The sequence below is a fragment of the Eurypyga helias genome, unplaced genomic scaffold, assembly GCF_000690775.1.
Source record: "Eurypyga helias isolate BGI_N326 unplaced genomic scaffold, ASM69077v1 scaffold373, whole genome shotgun sequence".
NCBI lineage: Eukaryota > Metazoa > Chordata > Aves > Eurypygiformes > Eurypygidae > Eurypyga > Eurypyga helias.
In genome coordinates, this window is record NW_010240295.1 from 1 (window position 1) to 19,505 (window position 19,505).

The window sequence follows — 19,505 nt, forward strand, 5'->3', positions numbered from 1 at the left end:
TTGGAGGCTCCCCGGGGGGATTGTCGGCTCTTGCCGTGGTGCTGCCTGGCTGTGGGTTGTAGTGGCGCTTGTCGCGTGTCAGGTTAGTCGTGTGAGCGCCGTGGTCGGAGGTTGGTCCGAAGAGCTTGATCGTTCGAGTTGTGTTCAGCCAGGAGATATCAAGCCGTGTTAATTACCTTCTCACGCTGTGGCTGTTGCCGATTCTTTGCGATGCACACAGCCTGTGGAGGCAATGCAACAGACAGCAAGAGAGTAAAGAAAAAGTAATTGGTTATCCAGTGTGAACACCATCCCCAGGTGTTTTCTGTGCTCCTGCACATAGGACACATGTCCAGCTAAGAAACGTCCTTGTTGCGGTCTATGTTTTGTATGCTTCAGCATGCCGAAGTTGCAAAACAGAAACGATGAGTGTCTAGCCACCTATACTAGGTTTTAGCCTGGCAAGTCCAAGACTTGCACCTCTGAGCACTGGACGTGCTGTTCTACCCCTTAATGTCTTGGGCATTTTTAGATGTTCGTTGCTCAAGGGTCTCTCGGCTCGGGGAAATACGCATATAGAGCAATTGCAGGCTTTGGGCTGCAGGCAGACCTCGACCATGTGCACGTGCCTCATGGCAGAATCTGTGTCCCAGAGCTGTGTGTGCGCATTTATAGCTAGTAGAGGGTGCTTGGTATATGAAAGTGGGGTTGAAAAGAAGTGGTCTGGAGCAGAGCTGCTCAAAAGTAGCCAGAAAAAAAATGTTAAAAATGACAGCATGTCTTCAGAAAGCTGCAGGAGTACTGGCTGTTTTATCATTGCCTCTTTTCCTCTGATGCCTTATCCAGGCTGGTGGTTGAAGATGCTAACTAGCATATTTAGAAAGGTCGTAGTATGGAAGGCTCAGTGTGTTTAGTGCGTTAATCTGATCGAGTTAAAACCCACCTCTCTGTCCAGATAAACCAACGTGCTTTAGCATCACGAGTCTAAGATGCAACTTTGGGGACTAATCTAGGTGGAGACATTCAGGAAAGTAGACCTCCATGTGGCAAGTGTCCTTCAAAATTTCATGTAGTTCCCATGTACTTGAGTCTCTTTTATGGGTATTCACTGAAGATATAACATGCTTGCATTACACTGAATTGTATTAGTGCTGCCACTTAAGTTATGCTCTCTTTCATTGTCCACACTCCCCCTACCTAGAAAAATTTTGAAATCATATCGGAAATCCAAAATTTTGGGGGATTCAAGTTATGCCTATGTGGAAAATGAGTGTTGTTAACTGAGGCTGGCAGTAAGGACAAAGTAATTCACAAGTATGGGGTGGAGTTTGGACTTGTTTGACCCTTAGGTCATTGTCTTCTCTTCTCTTCCATACTCTTAAGTTTGGTCATTGATTAGCCAACCCAAGTAAAAAATACACTTTTTGAAGCACAGATATATACTTGAAAGATAGTGAGCAAAGATAACCAGTAACTTGTCAGATAAGTGACAGAAAGGGGACAGAGTTTTCAAAGAGCAGTAAATTGGTTAACAACACTAGGTCTCTTTAGTTTAATGATCGTGTTACTTGCCCAGTGACATAAACCAGGAACGGTTCTCGTTAGTTTTTGCCTGGAAGAATGCCCATATAGAGGCTCTTCCAGAATGAGTTTTAGGGCTCTTTCAGCATGATTAGTCAGAACTAAAGATGGATAATTTTAATATAGGCAAATTCTGATAATGAATGGTATTTCAGTATTGGTCTACATAACATGCAGATGCTTTAAAGTTGCATTTAATCTATCACAAGTATTGCAAAACAGAAGCACAGTGCAAAATGTATGGGAGTAGGAAAAGGAGAAACATCCTTGCTGAGGAAACGTATTGAGAAGTCTTAAATGCCCATTCACAATACACAGTATTATTGTCTATTGGCAGTGAATATTTATTAGGTTCTGTGATGTTATTCAGTAAGAAGAATTTACCAAAATATTGCTTGCTGATAGTAAATATTATCAAGCTGAAACAATTGACATGTGGTATCAGTAGAAATATATCATAATGCTTAAAGGAATTCCTGGATCAGGTTTTGAGTTGTTGTGATGAAATATGTCTTCCTGTGTGAATCATTGGGATAATGTGATAATCTTATCTTAATTTTTGAGTGCTTGGTTTTTGCAAGTTTGACCTTCAATCAATTGAAAATGTACATGGGTTCTCTACTTTTTCCGACAGTTGAGGAGCTGACTTGAGTTAGGCCTACGCATGAATAAAAAGGCAGGGATTTCTGAGGAACGATTGTTTATTATCAACTTGTCATAAAATCCCTGGCAACAAAACTTTTTTTCTTTTCATAGACAGAAGAGAGTACTTTTACTGTAAGTGGAAACAGACTTTCACATAATGTAATCTTCAATATGGTGTTTTTCTATGCAAGGTTTATAACACTGAATCTTAAGCCATACTGATCTATTTATTTTAATAGCACACTTGTAATAAGGATTTTTCAGTTTACACTAGGGCTCACTGATGTGGAAAAGCTAAAGGTTAGGGATTACTTCCTTTTAGGGAAGAATCCGAGTCCATTAAGGCAAGCTTGGATAAATTTGTTAATCATTACTTTCATTAACTTCCTAAATTAATAGTTGATCATGTTTATACTGGAAAATTTTGCTGCTTTATGTCAAATGGCACTTCATTATACAAATAAATTCAATTTTTCTAAACTCTGTTAATCATAAGTATTTGGGTCCTCAAAATGTCTCATAACTCAATAGGGAAAAATACATAATTTGTTTGAAACTTTAATTGTTGCTCTACAAGGATACACTTTTTCTTTCAAAAGAAGTACTTTGTTACTTTGTACTTCCTTCTCCTCACTTAGTTTTTCAGGGTGGACCTATAACCCAGTTTGTGTGATTTGTTCTGCTATAAACCACAAATGTATGTTAACTATGTGTGTAATCCAGAAGTTTAACATGCTAAAAATACATCTGTGTTAGCTCCTGTCAAGTTAAATAGTATTATACCCTAAAAGGAAAGATATACAGTACAGCTGGTCTTTAGACAACGCCCACCTGAGATCTTTTTCTTTTTCCCTTTCCCTTTTGACAGGAATGATACTTTAATGAAACCCAGTACTTGCCCTGAATTACTTCTCTTTATTTAGGTGTTCACACTTAAATTTATCTGTGTGACCTTAAAAGGAACAGGTTAAAGTTAAATCATCTTTATCAATATAAATGCATTGTTAAATCTGTAAACTAAATACATCTTTTCAGTAATGGTAGATGTTCTTTCTCTGCACTAAAAAAATTTTCACAAAGTGAGAAGTTTGTGTATTTATTTTCATTTAATGTTTCCAAATGTTTTCTCGGTGATAGAGCACTTGCAGCCAAACATTCCCTTAACATTTGAAACTGAACTGTCTCGTTTATAAGCTACAAACAAATGAAAATGATGTTGGCATTTTTGCATCTCCTTAATAAAATTGTTGCGTTTAAGTTTGTAGCAAGATAGGAAATCAGCATGCCCCTAATAGGTGAAAAGAGGAAGGCCAAATTTGAGGTAATTTCTTCTGTTCTCAACTTTGTTCTGTAGTATTAACTAGGCCTGACTGTGTTTTCTCTTAATGTTATTTTAATCTCTGCTGGAATTGGGGGGGGCATGCAGCTGCAAAGCCTGCACACACCAAATCTGTTGAAGACCATGGGATTTGTTTAAAATACTTGAAACACCAGACATCTATCACAAGAGGATTTAGGGTGGGTGTAGAGGAGCTTGTGTACAAAAAGTGTGAGCAAGGAAAAGAACTTCTAATTTACTCTAAATTAGATTAAATTCTAATTTAGCAAGGAGTGCATTTCCTTGCTAAAATGTCTTAATGCCCACCATTTTCCCTACTGTTGTCCACTCTTATAGTATAATTAGCAGCTTTTAATTTTTAGGGTAAGTTTTAGCTTTGTTTTTCAGGGATACAAGGCATTTTCTAGTGTACAGATGTAATACATGTCCTGGGAGCCTTTCTGGACTAGAGCTCTGTTGCATGGCAGCCTGCAATTGCAGGATCTAGACTGGGGTAGCCCATGCTGTGTTTTTAGTTCTGTATTCCTAAAATTCATAGCTCACCTTAGGATCTGTGGCTACTGTTAAGTCATAGACAATTAGAGGAAAAATTATGACAATATTCATCTTCTCCTCCCCCTTTCTAACATGACCTACATTCCCATCATGCTTGTGCAGATTATACACTACTTATAGATCTTAGATATGCTGTTCATGCATAAAGCCAACTTCTCATTTTTTACATGATCTTAACTTCTTCAGTATTTTTCACTGTAGCAGTGAATTTATACATCTGCAGACAATACAGTCAGCAGACATCAAGCCATTTTAGAAGTAAATTCTGATGTACCGTGTGAACTGTTTGCTAAGTTTAGCTAATGGTTCGTGCTAACCATTACATACCAAGCTGATGGATCACTAGCCTGTGGCAGGGGGCATACTTTAACCCCCCAGGTAGTCAAAGGAGGGTTCAAGGCATAGGTGTGTGCTGTATATGAAGGGCTGATTTGTAGTAGGAATTCCTGTACTACACTTCTACTGATTCGGTATATGTAGCGGTAGTAATGGTAGTCCAGATTTTAAAGGATGCTGCCAAGAGTACATAGCCAACATCCCTGACAGGTTTGCATAGCCCACAATTTTTCTGTCTTGGAGAACATACGTATTACTGGGCTGCTCGTTTCCAAATGTGTGGTAGAAGAGGGGAAAAAAATGTGGACACAATGAGAATAATCAGAGACCAGGAGCAGTGCTTATACTGGGAGTGTGTGAATAGACTGGGGGCCTTCATTCACATGGGGTGAGAGACTGGGAAGGGTTTGACTGTATGTCCCAATACAAAAACTAGGGCCTGTCAAATAGACCTGGGAGCCAGACTGAAAACAAACAAAAGTAGGAGAGACCTCAGGGTATGAGTCACAGATCTGTGGAATTACTTTTTAAGGGATTTTGTGGATGCATAAAGTTTATATGTGTAGAAGGGAAGACTTAACAAACACATGAGATTTTGTGTATGCATGAAGTTTATATGTGTTGAAGGGAAGACTTAAATACATGAAGGAGATCCACTGAGGGTGAATAAACAGCCAAACCACAGGGAATCCCTTGAGGGAAATGTTGTCAGAGGCGGATCGGTGGAGTATGTGCACGTCCTCTTGTTCTGCTGGATCTGTAAGCTGGCAGGTATAGCTGGGGACAGACAGCTGGGCCAGATGGCCTTGCGGTCAGAGTCATGGTGGCCATTCTGACCCTCATCCAAGCATTCATAAAGATTGCCTAAGGTTGTGAACGTCTTGACTGTGTGAAAAGATCCTGCAGCAGTTAGTTCTTTTTGGACTCACAAGAATCTCTGTGACTGAGCTAAATCTGTGGGATATTGCATTTTTAGTTTCATAGCTTGTGGTGTCAGTTTTGGGACCTCTGTCGCTTAGAGTCACCTTCGTGTGTGGCAGCAGCTCTAGAGTGGTGTGTGCCTGGCTGCCTGCAGGTAGTCAGATGTGTGCTGTTATCAGGTAGTCAAACACTTGGAAATATGTTTGTCTGTGTCTAATTCATACAGTGCCATACACATCCCAAAGAAGGGTCTGGGAGAAAAAGCTGTGAGTGGTTTATGTGCTTCCTCAGGGGCTGACACCTGTGGTCTTGCCACTGTGTGTGAGTCAGCTCTGGTTTGCCAAAGGTGTTTGGCTGTCACACTTGGGCATGCTTTAGCATCTACCTCTATGTATGTATATATTTTATTTTTGGTCAGAGATGGTTGACTGGGAGTTATCATCTCACTGACCAGTTAAATCTTGCTGAGCAAGTATGCGTGCGATTTTAGACCAAGAGTTTTAATTATATGTATTAGTGCTTTTTTGTTTTGTCCAAGCACTAGAGCCAGTTTTCCATAAGACTCTGTCAGGGCACTTGGCTGTAAGGGATTTTACAGGGTGGCCTGTATCTGGTATAAAAATCCAGCTCCTAGCCTCTATCCCCTCAGGCTGTGAGCACAGCTTCTATACCAATCTTAAGGGTGAGCAGCAGCTTGTTGAGGCCAACCTTGCACAGTAACAGAGAAGTTCTGAGGAGCATGGTTGTATTGAAGTGAAAATCAGAGCAGTCCTGGCCAGGCACAGAGAAATCTGCACATCTTCCTAGAAGACACTCACCCAAGCTATGACAGTATTTAAGCATGGAGCAGGTTTTTTGGTGGGCATCTGTGTGTAGTTTAGGTGTTTGCTCAGAAGTTCTATCAGCTTCTGAGACAGTGCTGTAGTAGCAAGGAAAGCTCAACTTGACCTGCTTGTGTACTGGCTTCCTAACTAGGTTTTCATGGAATGACATAGCTTGTTGTGTCTTAAGTGTGTGGAGGGCAAGACAGAGCTGTTCAGTTTCTCCTGCTCCCCTCTCTCCCCCTTTTTTTTTTTTCTTCACTGACATCAGACTTTTTTAGGAATGGGCCGCTTTCTAAAGTGTCCAGATTAAGCATCCTTCTCTGCCTTCACAGCAGAAGTCCAGATTCCCAGGGGCTATGCTATGATTCTGATAAAACTTCTGTGTAATCCGTTCTTGCCTTACACCAGGTAAGTGTCTAGCTTGCTGATTAACTGGAAAAGTAACTAGCAAATACTTGCTTCATCCAGTCCTGCTGTTGTAAAAGTGTTCTTCAGGGAAGTAACATCTGAAACCAAGAAGAGCTTTTGGTCATTGGGAGCATCTGTACACAATTCTTGACAGACTCACAGAGGGGTTGCTCTGGTCTTGGTCTGAGAAAGACTTGGAAATCTGTGACACGTGGTGGTTATGTATATCTTTGTTAGAAGAGGCAAGAAGTGCCTGAAATTTAAATAGCTAAAATCTTTACCTAGGAAAAAGAGGTTGTTTGAAACATAAAGTAGACCTTTGTCTTTGAGCAGCTGAAATTCCAGGACTCCCAACATAGGACACAAAAAACAAACTTGAAAAAAAATTCAGTTACTTTACAAATACAAGAATGACTTTTGACTCAATTTCTTCTGGAAATGCATTAAAAATACTGTGATCTAGAGCACATAAGTGTGGGAACTAGTCATATGAACAGTATCTGACTTAATAATTTTCACTTTTTTTATTAGATTGCCACTAATGGGATTATTGCAGTGAATGAACCTTCAAGTGAAGAAAAATATCTTGGTCAATTTCCAGTCAGTTTTGGGGCTATTGCTCCTTTTATGGCTGACCTGGACACAACAGAGGGAAGTGGAAATGTGTATTACAGAGAAGATTCCTCCTCAGATGTCTTGCAACTTGCATCAGACTATATCAAAAGAGGTTTTCCTGAAAGTCCTTTTGATCCCAGCAGTGTTGTCATTGTTACCTGGAAGCTTGTGGCTCCTTATCAGGCACCAGGAGATCATACTTTGGAAGGAAAGGTGAATGTTAGTCAGAGTTTTAAGATATGTTGGACATATGTTCAGCTGAAGTGTAACACCTTAACCTGTGTTTTTGAAGGCTTAAATTCCTTTGTGTTTAAATGAATCCTGTACAGTTAAGAACATACTTTGTTGTTGAAAAGGTTGGAGCAAAATAGGAGTTTCCAAATTTTTTACTTGATTTTTATTTTATGGTATTTTATTCATTCAAAAGAAAATGTTTGAATCTACATAGCTGATTTCTTTGTATTCCCCAACAACTTTTACTTTGAATGTTAAGTGAGATGTGGTAGTAACTGAAGTATTAGAATATCCTGCCCTCCATCTGTGCAATCTAATCCAGTTGGCTTGCGTTTTTCAACAGACTCTCAAGTCATTTTGACATCTAACTATCTAAAATCTGACAGGTATATGGACTAATAGGAACATCTGTCACTTCTGGACAGATGACGTTGCATTCATTAAAAGTTCACACTTTGTAGCTCATATTGAAGGAAGAAACTGTTAGAGGTTATTTTTTGTATTACTGGCAAACCATTTTCCCTTTTTAAACCACGTTAGGTATGATCCTGTAAAGATATGTAACTTTATGCACTGTAATGCATAAACTTTATGCAGCAGATGAGCCTGCTCAAAATGTGTAAAGATGAGAACAATACCCTAATTTAGCAAATCTTATTTTGTCAAAGATTAACTTCTTTTGCCTCCTTTGACACAACCATTGTGTTAACAGTAATGATTCTGCACCCGAATAGCTGATGTCTGAGGTACTGTCTTGATGGTTCCTCTGGTATTTAGGAGTGTTCCTGCAGGAAAAGACATTTGCAGCAACATGAAACTTGAACTCTAAATATTCTCTTTACAGAATTTTTCTATTTATTGTAGCACATAACTCTATTTTAAGGAGGTGATATAGCATCCTGTGCATGTTACAAAACTTAGAATTGTTATGGTTTAGGCAGCCTCTCTGGCTATTTCCTAACAGATTTAACTTACCACTGATAATGCTTTCTTTTTAATGTTTATGCATGATGAGGCTAAAACTGCGTTAGCAAAATATGAGCTTGAGTAATATTGATTTCTCATAGGAAATATGTGATGCATTATGTGTGATGGAAATTCTGATTTTGACTTTGTGTTTAAAAAAATGTTATTCTGTTGTGTATCTTGACTATTTTTCCATGAGTAAATGGTTGTTAATTTTTTTTCCACAGAGAAACACATTCCAGGCCGTTTTAGCCTCTTCTGACTCCAGTTCCTATGCTATTTTCCTTTATCCAGAAGATGGTTTGCAGTTCTATAGTACATACTCCAAGAACGATGATGGAGAGATTCCTGCTATGGTTGGCTTTAGTCAAGCCTCTACTAACTACTACTTTTGGGAAAAGGCAGGATCCTACAATGTCATTGCTGATGATGAAGCCAGCATTAGAAACCTGCACAAGTATGCTTTTTTGTTTGTTTCAACTCCTCAAGAAAACATCAAGGAGTCCTAAGTTTTTCCTAATTGTGGCATGAGTCAATAAGATCCCATTAGCCTTTGCATGAGAAATGGCAAAGCCTGCCACCAATAAATATCCACCCCCTTGAGGAATATGAGGACTTTGGTCTAATTTGTCGAAAGTCCATAGTTCCATTGACACTGGTAGGAGTTGCTGTATACTTAGCCATTCTAAAATTAGGACCACTTAAGACTTTAACTCTTTATAGGCTAATCCTGTGCAGTCCTTCTTTGAAAGAAAAAGTGAACAAGAAAGAAAGGGAATGAGTTAGAAAGTTCTGGTAAATGTTAACGAGATGTTTGTGGCCCAAATACTTCCTTCTGTTCCTCAATTTGGAGACAAGAAGTCTAGAAATTCTCAAGCAGAGCGCTCTGGGTGTGGAGAAAAAATGCTATCCAAACTGTCAGGGGTGTCTTACAGCTGAATAAACTATACCTGTAGATAAGGTAATTTGACAATTTTGTCCTGATGTTTCTCAGTGAAGGATAATGTTTTGTGTAGGCTAGAAATACCACACAACTTGTGCTTGATCATGTTGATTTGGCATATGCTTCTCTTTGATAGAAGCAGCAATGCTGGGAAGCAAGGTGTCTGGGTGTTCGAGATTGGTAGTTCATCTGACAGCGTTGTGCCTGCCAAGATCAGCAATTTTTTGGAGGGCCTAGAGTCCAGTGAACAAGACCAGGAGATGACTTCAAAACCATTTATGTCAGACTATGGCTCCACTGAAATAAGACAGCAGTATGTCACCAGTAGTACGGACAGCACAGAAGACGACCAAGACCATGTTACATATAGTGTTCCTCAGCTAGCCACAGAAGACTTTCTGACTTCGTACCAAGATGTAACAGGAACACCTTCAACTGAGTCTCTTTACAGTCACCAAGATTTCCCGACAGCAAAAGCTCCACCTCGCCAGTTCCAGGTCCAGCAGTTCCCACCACAGCAACCCCAAGTTATAGATGTGGAAGAATTTGATGAAACCGGTATAGGTAAGGTCTTTTGTACGGCTTGGGTCTTTCTAAGATGGATAGACTGCAAAAAACTGAGAAATTGAACTACTACAGAAATTATCTGTTTCCTTCTCACTGTGTTCATGTCTGAAAATCTGGGCATATTTAATAAGTTTGTGTTATTCATGAATGAAGTTAACTTGGATGTCACCTCAGATTCAGATCCTGCCAGTCTAGTAAACTAGTTCCCAAGTCAAGCTCACAGGAGAGCATGTTTACCGTGTGTCGGTGGAACCTGAATCTCTTCAAAGGAAAGCTTCCTATGCAGATCACTGTATTCCTAAACCTGACATGTTCTTAGCAGAAACTGATTTCCCCACCTCTTTTGCCCAGGGCTGTTGTTAAAGGTATGGTCTTAACTTTAATAGCTGCATTAAGTGGCTGTTTCTGGTAAGTATTTTCTGATCAGTTGTGCTGAAATCCAGCTTTTTTCTTTTCATAGGTGTGTTACTGTATACAGGTGATTTATTAAAGGTTGGGATTAGTAATTGTTGTAAAAATGTTTGGCTAGCATTTCATGGCCTCAAATTTTACAAGGGTGGGATTAGTGACTCTAACGTCTGTGGAATTGTTTATAGAAAACTCAAAACAGTGTGTCTGGCCAGATGTTAATTGTTTCTTGGAGCAGATGTGAGAATTGCTATCCCCATGAAATAATAGGATAAGCCTGTTAGGATTACAGGGTGCATCGGTTGGTGCATGGTCCTGAGTACCATACTGATGTGTTTTCTTCTGGGGTTGGAAAAGCTTCTTTTTGCTTTGGTTTGGAAGCAAGGACAGGCTGAAATTACTGTGTGTTTAGTTTTGCCAAGGCAGTTTAACTGATGTGTATTAGTGTAGATCTCCTGAAGTTGACAGAATTAAACAGTTTTCCAACATCTGAAGCCCTGATATTTTCTGCGGAATAGTAGACTGTTACTTGCATATTGCCAGGTTAGCAAAAATCAATCGCAATTGTTTTCATTATAGAGAAAATGAAAAAACTAATCAAGTGTGTCGAGATAGTTTTAAATTAAACCAGGGTTATGTGAATACTACAGTAATTGCATGAAGTATAAGTGTCTGGTCTTATTTTCTACAGTGTTTCCCTACCACACAGATGTCCAACAGACCTGTGCTAACAACCGCCACCAGTGCTCTGTTCATGCTATTTGCAAAGATTACCCCAATGGATTTTGTTGCAGTTGTATTCCTGGTTACAAAGGAAATGGCAGACAATGTGTAGCAGAAGGTAACTTTTTTGAAAATGAGGTACATAAGCAGCAATTACACATGAAGTTCTTGAATGAGGTGACCCATTTTCAATACTAACGAAGATGGGGTTAAATACTTATCACTGAGAGGTACTGAAAGTTGTTTTAAGAAGTGAGCTGTGCATTCTAAAATGGTGTGTGGTTTTGAATGAAGTCAGTTATTTTAGGTGGTCAATTATATAGGTTATGCATTTTAAGATGATTTTCTAGAAAAAGTAAACTCTTCCATAACTGACGCAATTTAATAGATAATATTAAGTAATTTAATCATAACATCCAGTTGTTTTTTGTTAGAATTAGCTGTGATGTTCCAACGTGTTATAATCTGATATGGTCCCCATTCTAGAAATGGTCAGTTCAAAGGGGATGAGCAGATTAACTTTGATTGTCAAACTAAGGAGCAGAGCTTATCTTTGTCTGACTCTTCAGCGTCTTTACAAAAGGGCTGATCTGCCAGATTTTTGTTAGACACCCATTTAAACTTTGTTCCTGTGTAAAATCCATAAAGGAATTTCTTATGTATACGCTTGTAATCCTCATAGTGACTTGACTCAGAGCGTGGATGCATTTCAACAGCTAGAATAGCTGACGGCAGACTTTGTGTTTTATAAGGCAGGAAAGCAAAACCTACTACTTAGCTTTCACTTCATAACATTTTCCAGTGAAAGAAAAGAAGGATCTGATGATAATGGAATTTGAATTTGCACGTAGGAAATGCTATAGAGAAGAAAACTAGCAATCCAAGGTAGCTACTTCTGTAAAACACAGTCTTAAGGCAGTATATAGTTTTGAGTTGAGAAATAGGATTGCTTAGAATAATAGGTCAATTACTCTAAGACCTAACAGTGTTAGACTTCTAATAGGTAATGGATAAATTTACATTCCGTAGGTATTGATATGAAGTGTGATCTTCAAAGCAAGTTTCTATGGCTCTTACTGTCGGAGTTACTGTAACAGCATAACCTGTTTATGGAGTTACCCTTGCAGACAAAACTGTTAATGAGGATAAAGGGCATTTCTTCAGGCAATTTTGGCCACTTAGTCATCTGTATAGTCACAACACACATGCATGCACCTACCTACGTATAGAAGCAAATCAGCGTACTGTGTGAAGGCAGTTTCCTATCTGATGAATTCTGTGAGCATTTGTTTGTCTTTTATTTCAACACTAATATCTTTGAACATAGTGAACGCTCTGAACACATTCTTAGAGAGTGTTGTTTTGTTCTGATGCATTGTATTGATTTGCCAGGTTCTCCTCAAAGAGTCAACGGGAAGGTCAAAGGAAGAATCTTTGTAGGAAATAACCCCGTTCCAGTTATATTCGAGAACACTGACCTCCACTCCTATGTTGTGATGAACCAAGGGCGTGCCTACACCGCTATCAGCACAATCCCAGAGACTTTGGGGTATTCTTTACTGCCTCTTGCCTCTATTGGAGGTATCATAGGATGGATGTTTGCTGTGGAACAACAAGGATATAAAAATGGATTCAGTGTTACTGGTAACTTCTAAATTAAAATAATGTTCAAAAACTGTGCTATGCTTTCCTCTGTCTTGAGAGAAAAGACATATGCATTTAGAAGCAATATAAACATGTTTATTCTAAGCTGCAGATGGATTGCTTTGTAACCAAACTTCTCACTGGTTTTCTTGTTTACAATGTATAGATATTGAGCTTTTTGATTTACCGTTGGTGCACAAGCACACAAGTCTATTAGAAAGAAGAATGGCTTGGCCAGTTCTTGTACAAGACAGAGATTAATAAAAAGAATCTGATTTTTGGTACTAAAACGTACAGAGCTACCGAAAAAAAGCTGCCCCTACATCTACAAGAGACCTCACATGTTAATTGCCTGATTGAACCAATGGAACAAAAGAGCAGATCTGACTTTGAAGGTCTGAAATTCTTAACAGAAACAATTCCTGCATGATGCAAATGATTCAGTTAACTGATTTAAGGGAAATCGCAGTACACGATTACAGCTTTTCATATGAGTTTGAGGCCAAATCTGGTTGTTGGTGCACATGAATTCAAGCTGTAGATCCAATCTGCTCTAGGAGAACATGTGTTTCTCTTTAACGTTTTATCCTTTACAGTCCTATACTATGAATTTAGATGAACATAACTTTCTTTGGGGGTTTTCTTGGTTCTGGGATACTTGAAGTTTGTTCTGGAATTTACACCATACATTTCACTTGGTTTTGATTTGAAAACAGATGGGGTGGTTTTGTTTTTTTTTTTTTTAACTCACTATATTCCTAATGGAGGTTTTCTCTAAAATGTACAGCTAACTCCTTTGCCATTTTAACTAGTAGGGTAAGGCCTACTATTATTAGCTTTGTTGGAGCTTTTGTTAAAATTAAAAAGCCCTTGCTTCTTCAAGCTTACTTGCAATTTAGCGTGTTCACTGCTTAAGAAAAGATAGTTTCCTTGCATTATTCAAGCATATTATTGGTATACCTCTGAAAGTTACCCAAAACAATAGCAATGATGCTGCATCAAAGCTTGCAGAAAGTAGTAATTTGTATTTTATATACTAGAAGAAATACTTCGAATAGAAGGAGTCAGAAACTGCTATTAAGTGGTTTAACTAATCCTGTTTCTTTAGGTGGCGAGTTTACACGGCAAACTGAAGTAACTTTTCTTGGCAACAATGAGAAGCTGGTTATAAAGCAGAAATTCAGTGGAATTGATGAGCATGGTCACCTTACCATCAGCACAGAAATGGAGGGCAGAATACCTGAGATCCCCTCTGGCGCATCAGTCCATATAGAACCATACACTGAACTCTATCACACTTCTAGTTCTGGTAAGGTTCCCTAAGAACAAAATTTTCGAAAGTCCACATTTCTCAGAGCAGAGTATGACAATCTGAAAAACATTATTTTACTCCCTTCTTAGCGAGTGTACTTAGGACCCTTTTGATTTATAGAAAATTGCTCTTTACCTCTGAGGAACAGGTCCCAAAAGACGATGGATTTTGAGTGGGACAATGCAAGTATTTACGAACTTGTTATTGAAAAAAAAGTTCATAATGTTCAGATTTCTCTGAAATGATGTTTGCAAAACACTGTTTCCCTTTTCAGTGGCTTTAGTTTTTACACTGCTCCTAGCAGTTGTACAATTTGCAAAGCTTTTTGCAGGGTCCACAGCTCCTTCAGTAGGAGCTGTACTGGTGTATACTTTTTTGTGGTAATGCCATCAAGTGGGTGTTGGTCTTGTCCAATGATGCTGTGCAAACCAGATAACGTGCCATGTAAACTGCATTGCAATTATTGTACCTTATGATAGTAACAAGCCTTTTCAATACTGTTTGAGCTGAATTTGAACAACTGACCAGAAAATTAGGAGCCTCTTAATTCCCTTATCAGTTTCCTCCATTGTCTCTTTAGTCTTTCTCTCTTCCTTATCTCAGACTCTGAGATTTGATAAGAGACCCATTCTTCATTTCGCTGTTTGTAGGTGAATCTCCCTTCTTTTGCTGGGTAAAATTATGGGTGTTTCAACACAGCAAAAACAAAGGGAAGTTGCAGTGTTGCTGCTGGCTAGCCAGCCCGCCTAGCTGTCAAAGAGCAAGAAACAGGAAGCAGCCTGTCTTGCACCCAGATGCACATGGATACAGGAGAGAATACACTTTGCTGCAAGGGCACATCTTGATTGCTAGGATAGCTGGAAGTGGTGTAGTTGCATCATTACTGCCTTATATCCACTGATGCCGTGCTTTGGTAGCCAGTGATGAACCCCTCTTGGTGCTTTGCCTGTCATTATGGATTGGGAGGAGGAGGAGCTGAAGGTAGCAGGAAGCTTCCGCTTTGTGCTGAACAGCTTCACAGTTTTGGAGAAGTTGTTTGGGCTGCGCATGCCCTGTTGAACACCTGCTGCCTTGGCAGAAATGCTGTCCCCATGGAGGAGAAGTCAGGGGCTGGAAGGAGGCATCCTTCAGGCTGGATGTGATTTATCAGTACTCAAACAATTACTCTTCTGCTTTCCTATGGCATATCTGATACACCATCACTTAGCAGAAATCCAGCTTTTGCTAACTGTTGCAAGTGGATTGATAGAAGTGTGTTCTGGTGTCCATGTGAAGAATAGTGGAGTTCTGAGTAGCTTTCTGTTGCTGGGGGATCTGCAAGCCCAGATCTGTTTTGAAGAGTTTTGGTCACAATTTTTCACAGTACAGAAATCTGTTGGGAAGCATATAAGAGGATGTAGTTTGGTGCTGGTGAGATGGCTCTTGTCCTTCTTAGCTTATAGATCCATTATGTAAATTCATCTAAACCCTCTGAGTTTCCAGAGTTGAATTTTCCTTTCTTCATCTGTTAACCCACAAAGTAAAGTTAAATTGTTAAAATATGTCAGGATAAATTATATGACTCATTCCTCAAGGCTGTCATATCTGAGAACAGAGTAAGCCTAGTCAAGTGCCTATTCCTTTGCATGGAAATACATCCACTTTCATAGCTTCTTGCCTTTGACATTTCTATCTACGCTACTCGACCTGTATCCCAAGTCTACAGATACCCTGCCCGGGGCTATTTTTGCTGTCTGTTCTGATCAGCGGATTGCTTGCTGTATTGCAGTGATCACTTCATCATCTACCAGGGAGTACACAGTGACAGAGCCGGAAAGGGATGGGGTTGCTTCCACCTACACAGGTGCCTATCAGTGGCGACAGACCATCTCATTTGATGAATGCATTCATGATGAGTCTCACCATGCTGCTGCTGCTACTCAGCAGCTCTCAGTGGACAGCGTATTTGTCCTGTATAACCGAGATGAGCAGATTCTGCGATATGCTATGAGTAATTCCATCGGCCCCATCAGTGGTATGTATGAACTGGAAATCTTTTTCTCTTCTGCGAGTAATTAAGAGCAGGCTTCTATGTTTTTTTTGAATCAGATCTAGCCGAGCTAAATTAATGAGTTACATTAATTTCTTGCATTAGTCAGTAGAAGTCCAAGTCCAGAAATTAAGAAGATAAATGGGACTGTTGAAAGCTTGTATCTTTACTTGGAGAATGGTGTTTAATTGAAATTGAAATTCAATGGAGTTTGTGTCTAATTCCTGAAATACTCTCAACATACCACATTGAATCTATAGCTGCTCAGATACTTGGAGTGTATTGTTTATCTTTACCTAATTTAGTTTCTCTATTAATGATTTTTTTTTTTTTTAATTGCAAAGGGCGGAAGAGGGGAATAAGATTTATCATTGAACCAGCTATTTTCTGTAATTTATCTTGAAACAGGCTGCCTACCTTCCAAAGATAAAATGCCATATGAGGTGTATGGTTTTTTGGATGAGCTGTCCAAGTTTGTCTGTTTGGACTAAGATCAGAATAAAAGCAAAGGAGCAATTTGGAAATGCACTGTAGATGAGTGCAAGAAAGCACTGTGCTCCTTTTTGGTGGTGGGTGGTTTTTTTGGTTGGTTGGGGTTTTTTATACAAAGATAAAGTTCTACTAATTAAAATGGACAAACCAAGCTATTAAGAATCACATTCTGGGTCTAGTGTCAGTGGCTGGAAGATGCATTATCTTTGTCAATCCTTCTGTTAAGATGGGTTTTTGTGGCTTCTCTATTTTTAAACTCAGCAGTCCTTTGCACATGTAACAAGGAATACAGGTGCTATTGCCATGTCTGAGATTCCTGTCCTGCCTATCACCTACAAGTCCCTTTCTTCCTGTTGCAAAAAGTATTCTCTTTCCTTGTTTCATGTGCACCATAAGCAATCTCCTCCTGGGCCTTATCTGAGTGCTATTACATGGATAATTGTCATGGCTAAATAAGATCTCTCTTGTCAGATGGTTCTGCTGATATTAACCGGAATCCCTGCTACACCGGTACTCATAACTGTGACACAAATGCGATATGTCGTCCAGGAACTGGAAATCGTTTTGTCTGTGAATGTTCGATTGGCTTCCGTGGAGATGGAAACGTTTGTTATGGTATCAGAAAACTTTTAAATACAAAATTACAGCTAATGTAACGTTTGGTTTGCTTGGAATGTACTGACCCTCAGGACTCGCCATTCCAGCAAAATGAACGGTCCTGAGAGGCTGGTGTGGGGAAAGATAGGTTAGAGGGATGCTGGGGTAGCTGATGTAGTTCAATAATTAAAGTAAGCAAGTCTTGAGCAGTCAAACCTGGGTACGTTTTGCTAGCTTACAAAGCATCTTTCCTATCTGGTTCATCTTTTCATAAAACTCGTGGGAACTTAGCTGTGAGAAATTTACTGTTCTGCAAGTTCTGGTTAAAATGAGTCAACTAGGTTAGAAGTTCTTGAGGGACATGAGGAATGGGTTATGTACGTTCATACAGAGTACATACATGTGGAACCCATTGAAATTATCTTTTTCAAGATCTGCTTTGAAAATGTCTTCTGTTCAAGGAGTCTTATTTTCCAGCTCTGTGCAGCTCTAAATTCTTAGTGTATTTGGAGTTTGTTTTGTAATCAAATCACAGCACAAATACTTGTTTTCAAGAGGTGAAAGTGTGTATTAATGAAATATGCATCATCCCTATTAGTTAACTGAGTTGTTTCCTTAAAAAAAAAAAAAAACCCACAAAAAAACCCACCCAGCACAACCCTCCCCCATACTCCAACCCTTAAATGAACTTGCAAATGAAAACAGTAGCATTACACTGTCCCTCCCAGTCCTCTGGTGCTGTGAGTTGAGCAGCAGTGGATTAGAGATAATAGAATCCTGGAGTACCAGATTGGAAGGGACCTTACGGATCATGGTCAAACCTTTGTTGGCAAAAGCATAGTCTAGACAACATGGCCCAGCACCCTGTCCCACTGAATGTATATGGATAATGAAAGAGGAAGTCCTTCCTAAAGTTTGTGCTCCCCCGGTAGACATCACTGCTTCTGATAACCTTGTAGGCTGCATTTGCTTTCTCAGTGGGTCCTCTTTCCTCTCTGATTTAGTTTCCCTTTATTACTTCATTATAGAACCTCTCCTGTGGTGTATTTTTTGGTGCATGTCAGCTGAGAACAGAATTACCTAAAAACTTGTTTTTAGGTTAATATCTCTTAAGAGGTGTGGTCTATCCAAGATGTAGTTTAAATATGCATGCCTGCTGTTACTCGGCAGCTGCAGGGGTTTTTTTTGTGGCATCAGTATTAAGTGCATCTTTGTAATAACTGGAATCCGTATAACATTCTAGACGTCGATGAATGTTCAGAGCAACCAGCTCTGTGCGGCAGCAATGCAGTCTGCAATAACCAGCCAGGAACCTACCGCTGCGAGTGTGGTGAAGGATACCAGTTTGCAGCAGATGGGCGGACTTGTGTTGGTGAGTTTCACGTTTCTTGAAAGCACTGCCCACCAGCTTTCAGGCTGTGGTTCATCTCACAGAGACAGAAAACAGAGCTTCTAGGATCTGTGCTGACTTCTAGTGTGAGTTGAATTTAGGAGTTCATGCTGCAGTTAGTGATTACACTCCACTAGGTTACAAAGAATGTGCCTGAATTACTTTGTTTTCATCTCATAAAAATTGCCCATTCAGAGTGTTTCTAAATAGAAAGTGGAAATGATTATTGAATGTTTCTGTCCTTTCTGTACCATTATTCAGCTGTAAATTTACATGGAAGTAAAATTAAAATTTTTAAAAGAAGAAAAATTCAAGTGAGCAGTTACTAGTTTGCTGTTATTTCACAGCATCTCACTTTCAAGATGAGATATAGGGCTTTTTTCATCATTTTCTGTAGTCCTATGCTTTGGATTTTGGGGGGTTTGTGTTTTGTTTTTTTCTTATATCTAATCTAGAATTAGACTTAACAAATTAGATCTTACTACAGATTCATCCCTTGGACAAGGCAGTGCACAAGTCTAAAGCAGTGTGTCTTGGCTATTGCAGTCTTATTCTGAAGTCAGAGTTAATCATGCTGAAAAGGAATCATAACTCCAGACCGTTTCACTGTTAAAATCTTTGCGATTTGGGTTGTTAATGGGCTGTGATAACTTCAAACTCAGAGGTTGTCACTGAATTATTTATTTGGTTTAGAAGCTTTTTCTGGAGGAAGCCTGAGATAATCAGTACTTTCTGGACTAAGCTTGTCCTAATGAACGATATTTTTTCCTGTTTGCTCGCTTTTTCACTGAAGTTGTAGAAATTCCACTTGGTAGCTGGCAGATTTGCAAGATGATTATGTGGGATTTGTATTGAAAGTGAATTTTCCATATAGAAAGAAAAAGTATGAGCTTTACCCTTGAGATCATTAAACTGATTGTTTTGGGTGCCATTTATATTGCAAATATCAAAAGCTAAATAAAAAAATCTACAAATGGCAAATAGAAGAGGGCTTGGT

The 19,505-nt window shown here is 39.2% G+C and overlaps 1 protein-coding gene across 1 annotated transcript in view; it reads left to right on the forward strand.

Annotated features, from left to right (window-relative positions):
• Positions 1 to 511: 511 nt before the first annotated feature.
• The window catches only part of NID1 (nidogen 1), a gene marked incomplete at its 5' end in the record, with an annotated part of 47,223 nt that continues 28,229 nt past the window's right edge, over positions 512 to 19,505 (forward strand). Inside the window, 10 exon segments of the mRNA XM_010148384.1 lie at positions 512 to 604; positions 7,120 to 7,416; positions 8,631 to 8,860; positions 9,483 to 9,910; positions 11,013 to 11,162; positions 12,437 to 12,688; positions 13,797 to 13,997; positions 15,769 to 16,014; positions 16,993 to 17,136; positions 18,362 to 18,490. Coding sequence (XP_010146686.1) covers positions 512 to 604; positions 7,120 to 7,416; positions 8,631 to 8,860; positions 9,483 to 9,910; positions 11,013 to 11,162; positions 12,437 to 12,688; positions 13,797 to 13,997; positions 15,769 to 16,014; positions 16,993 to 17,136; positions 18,362 to 18,490 — 2,170 coding nt within the window.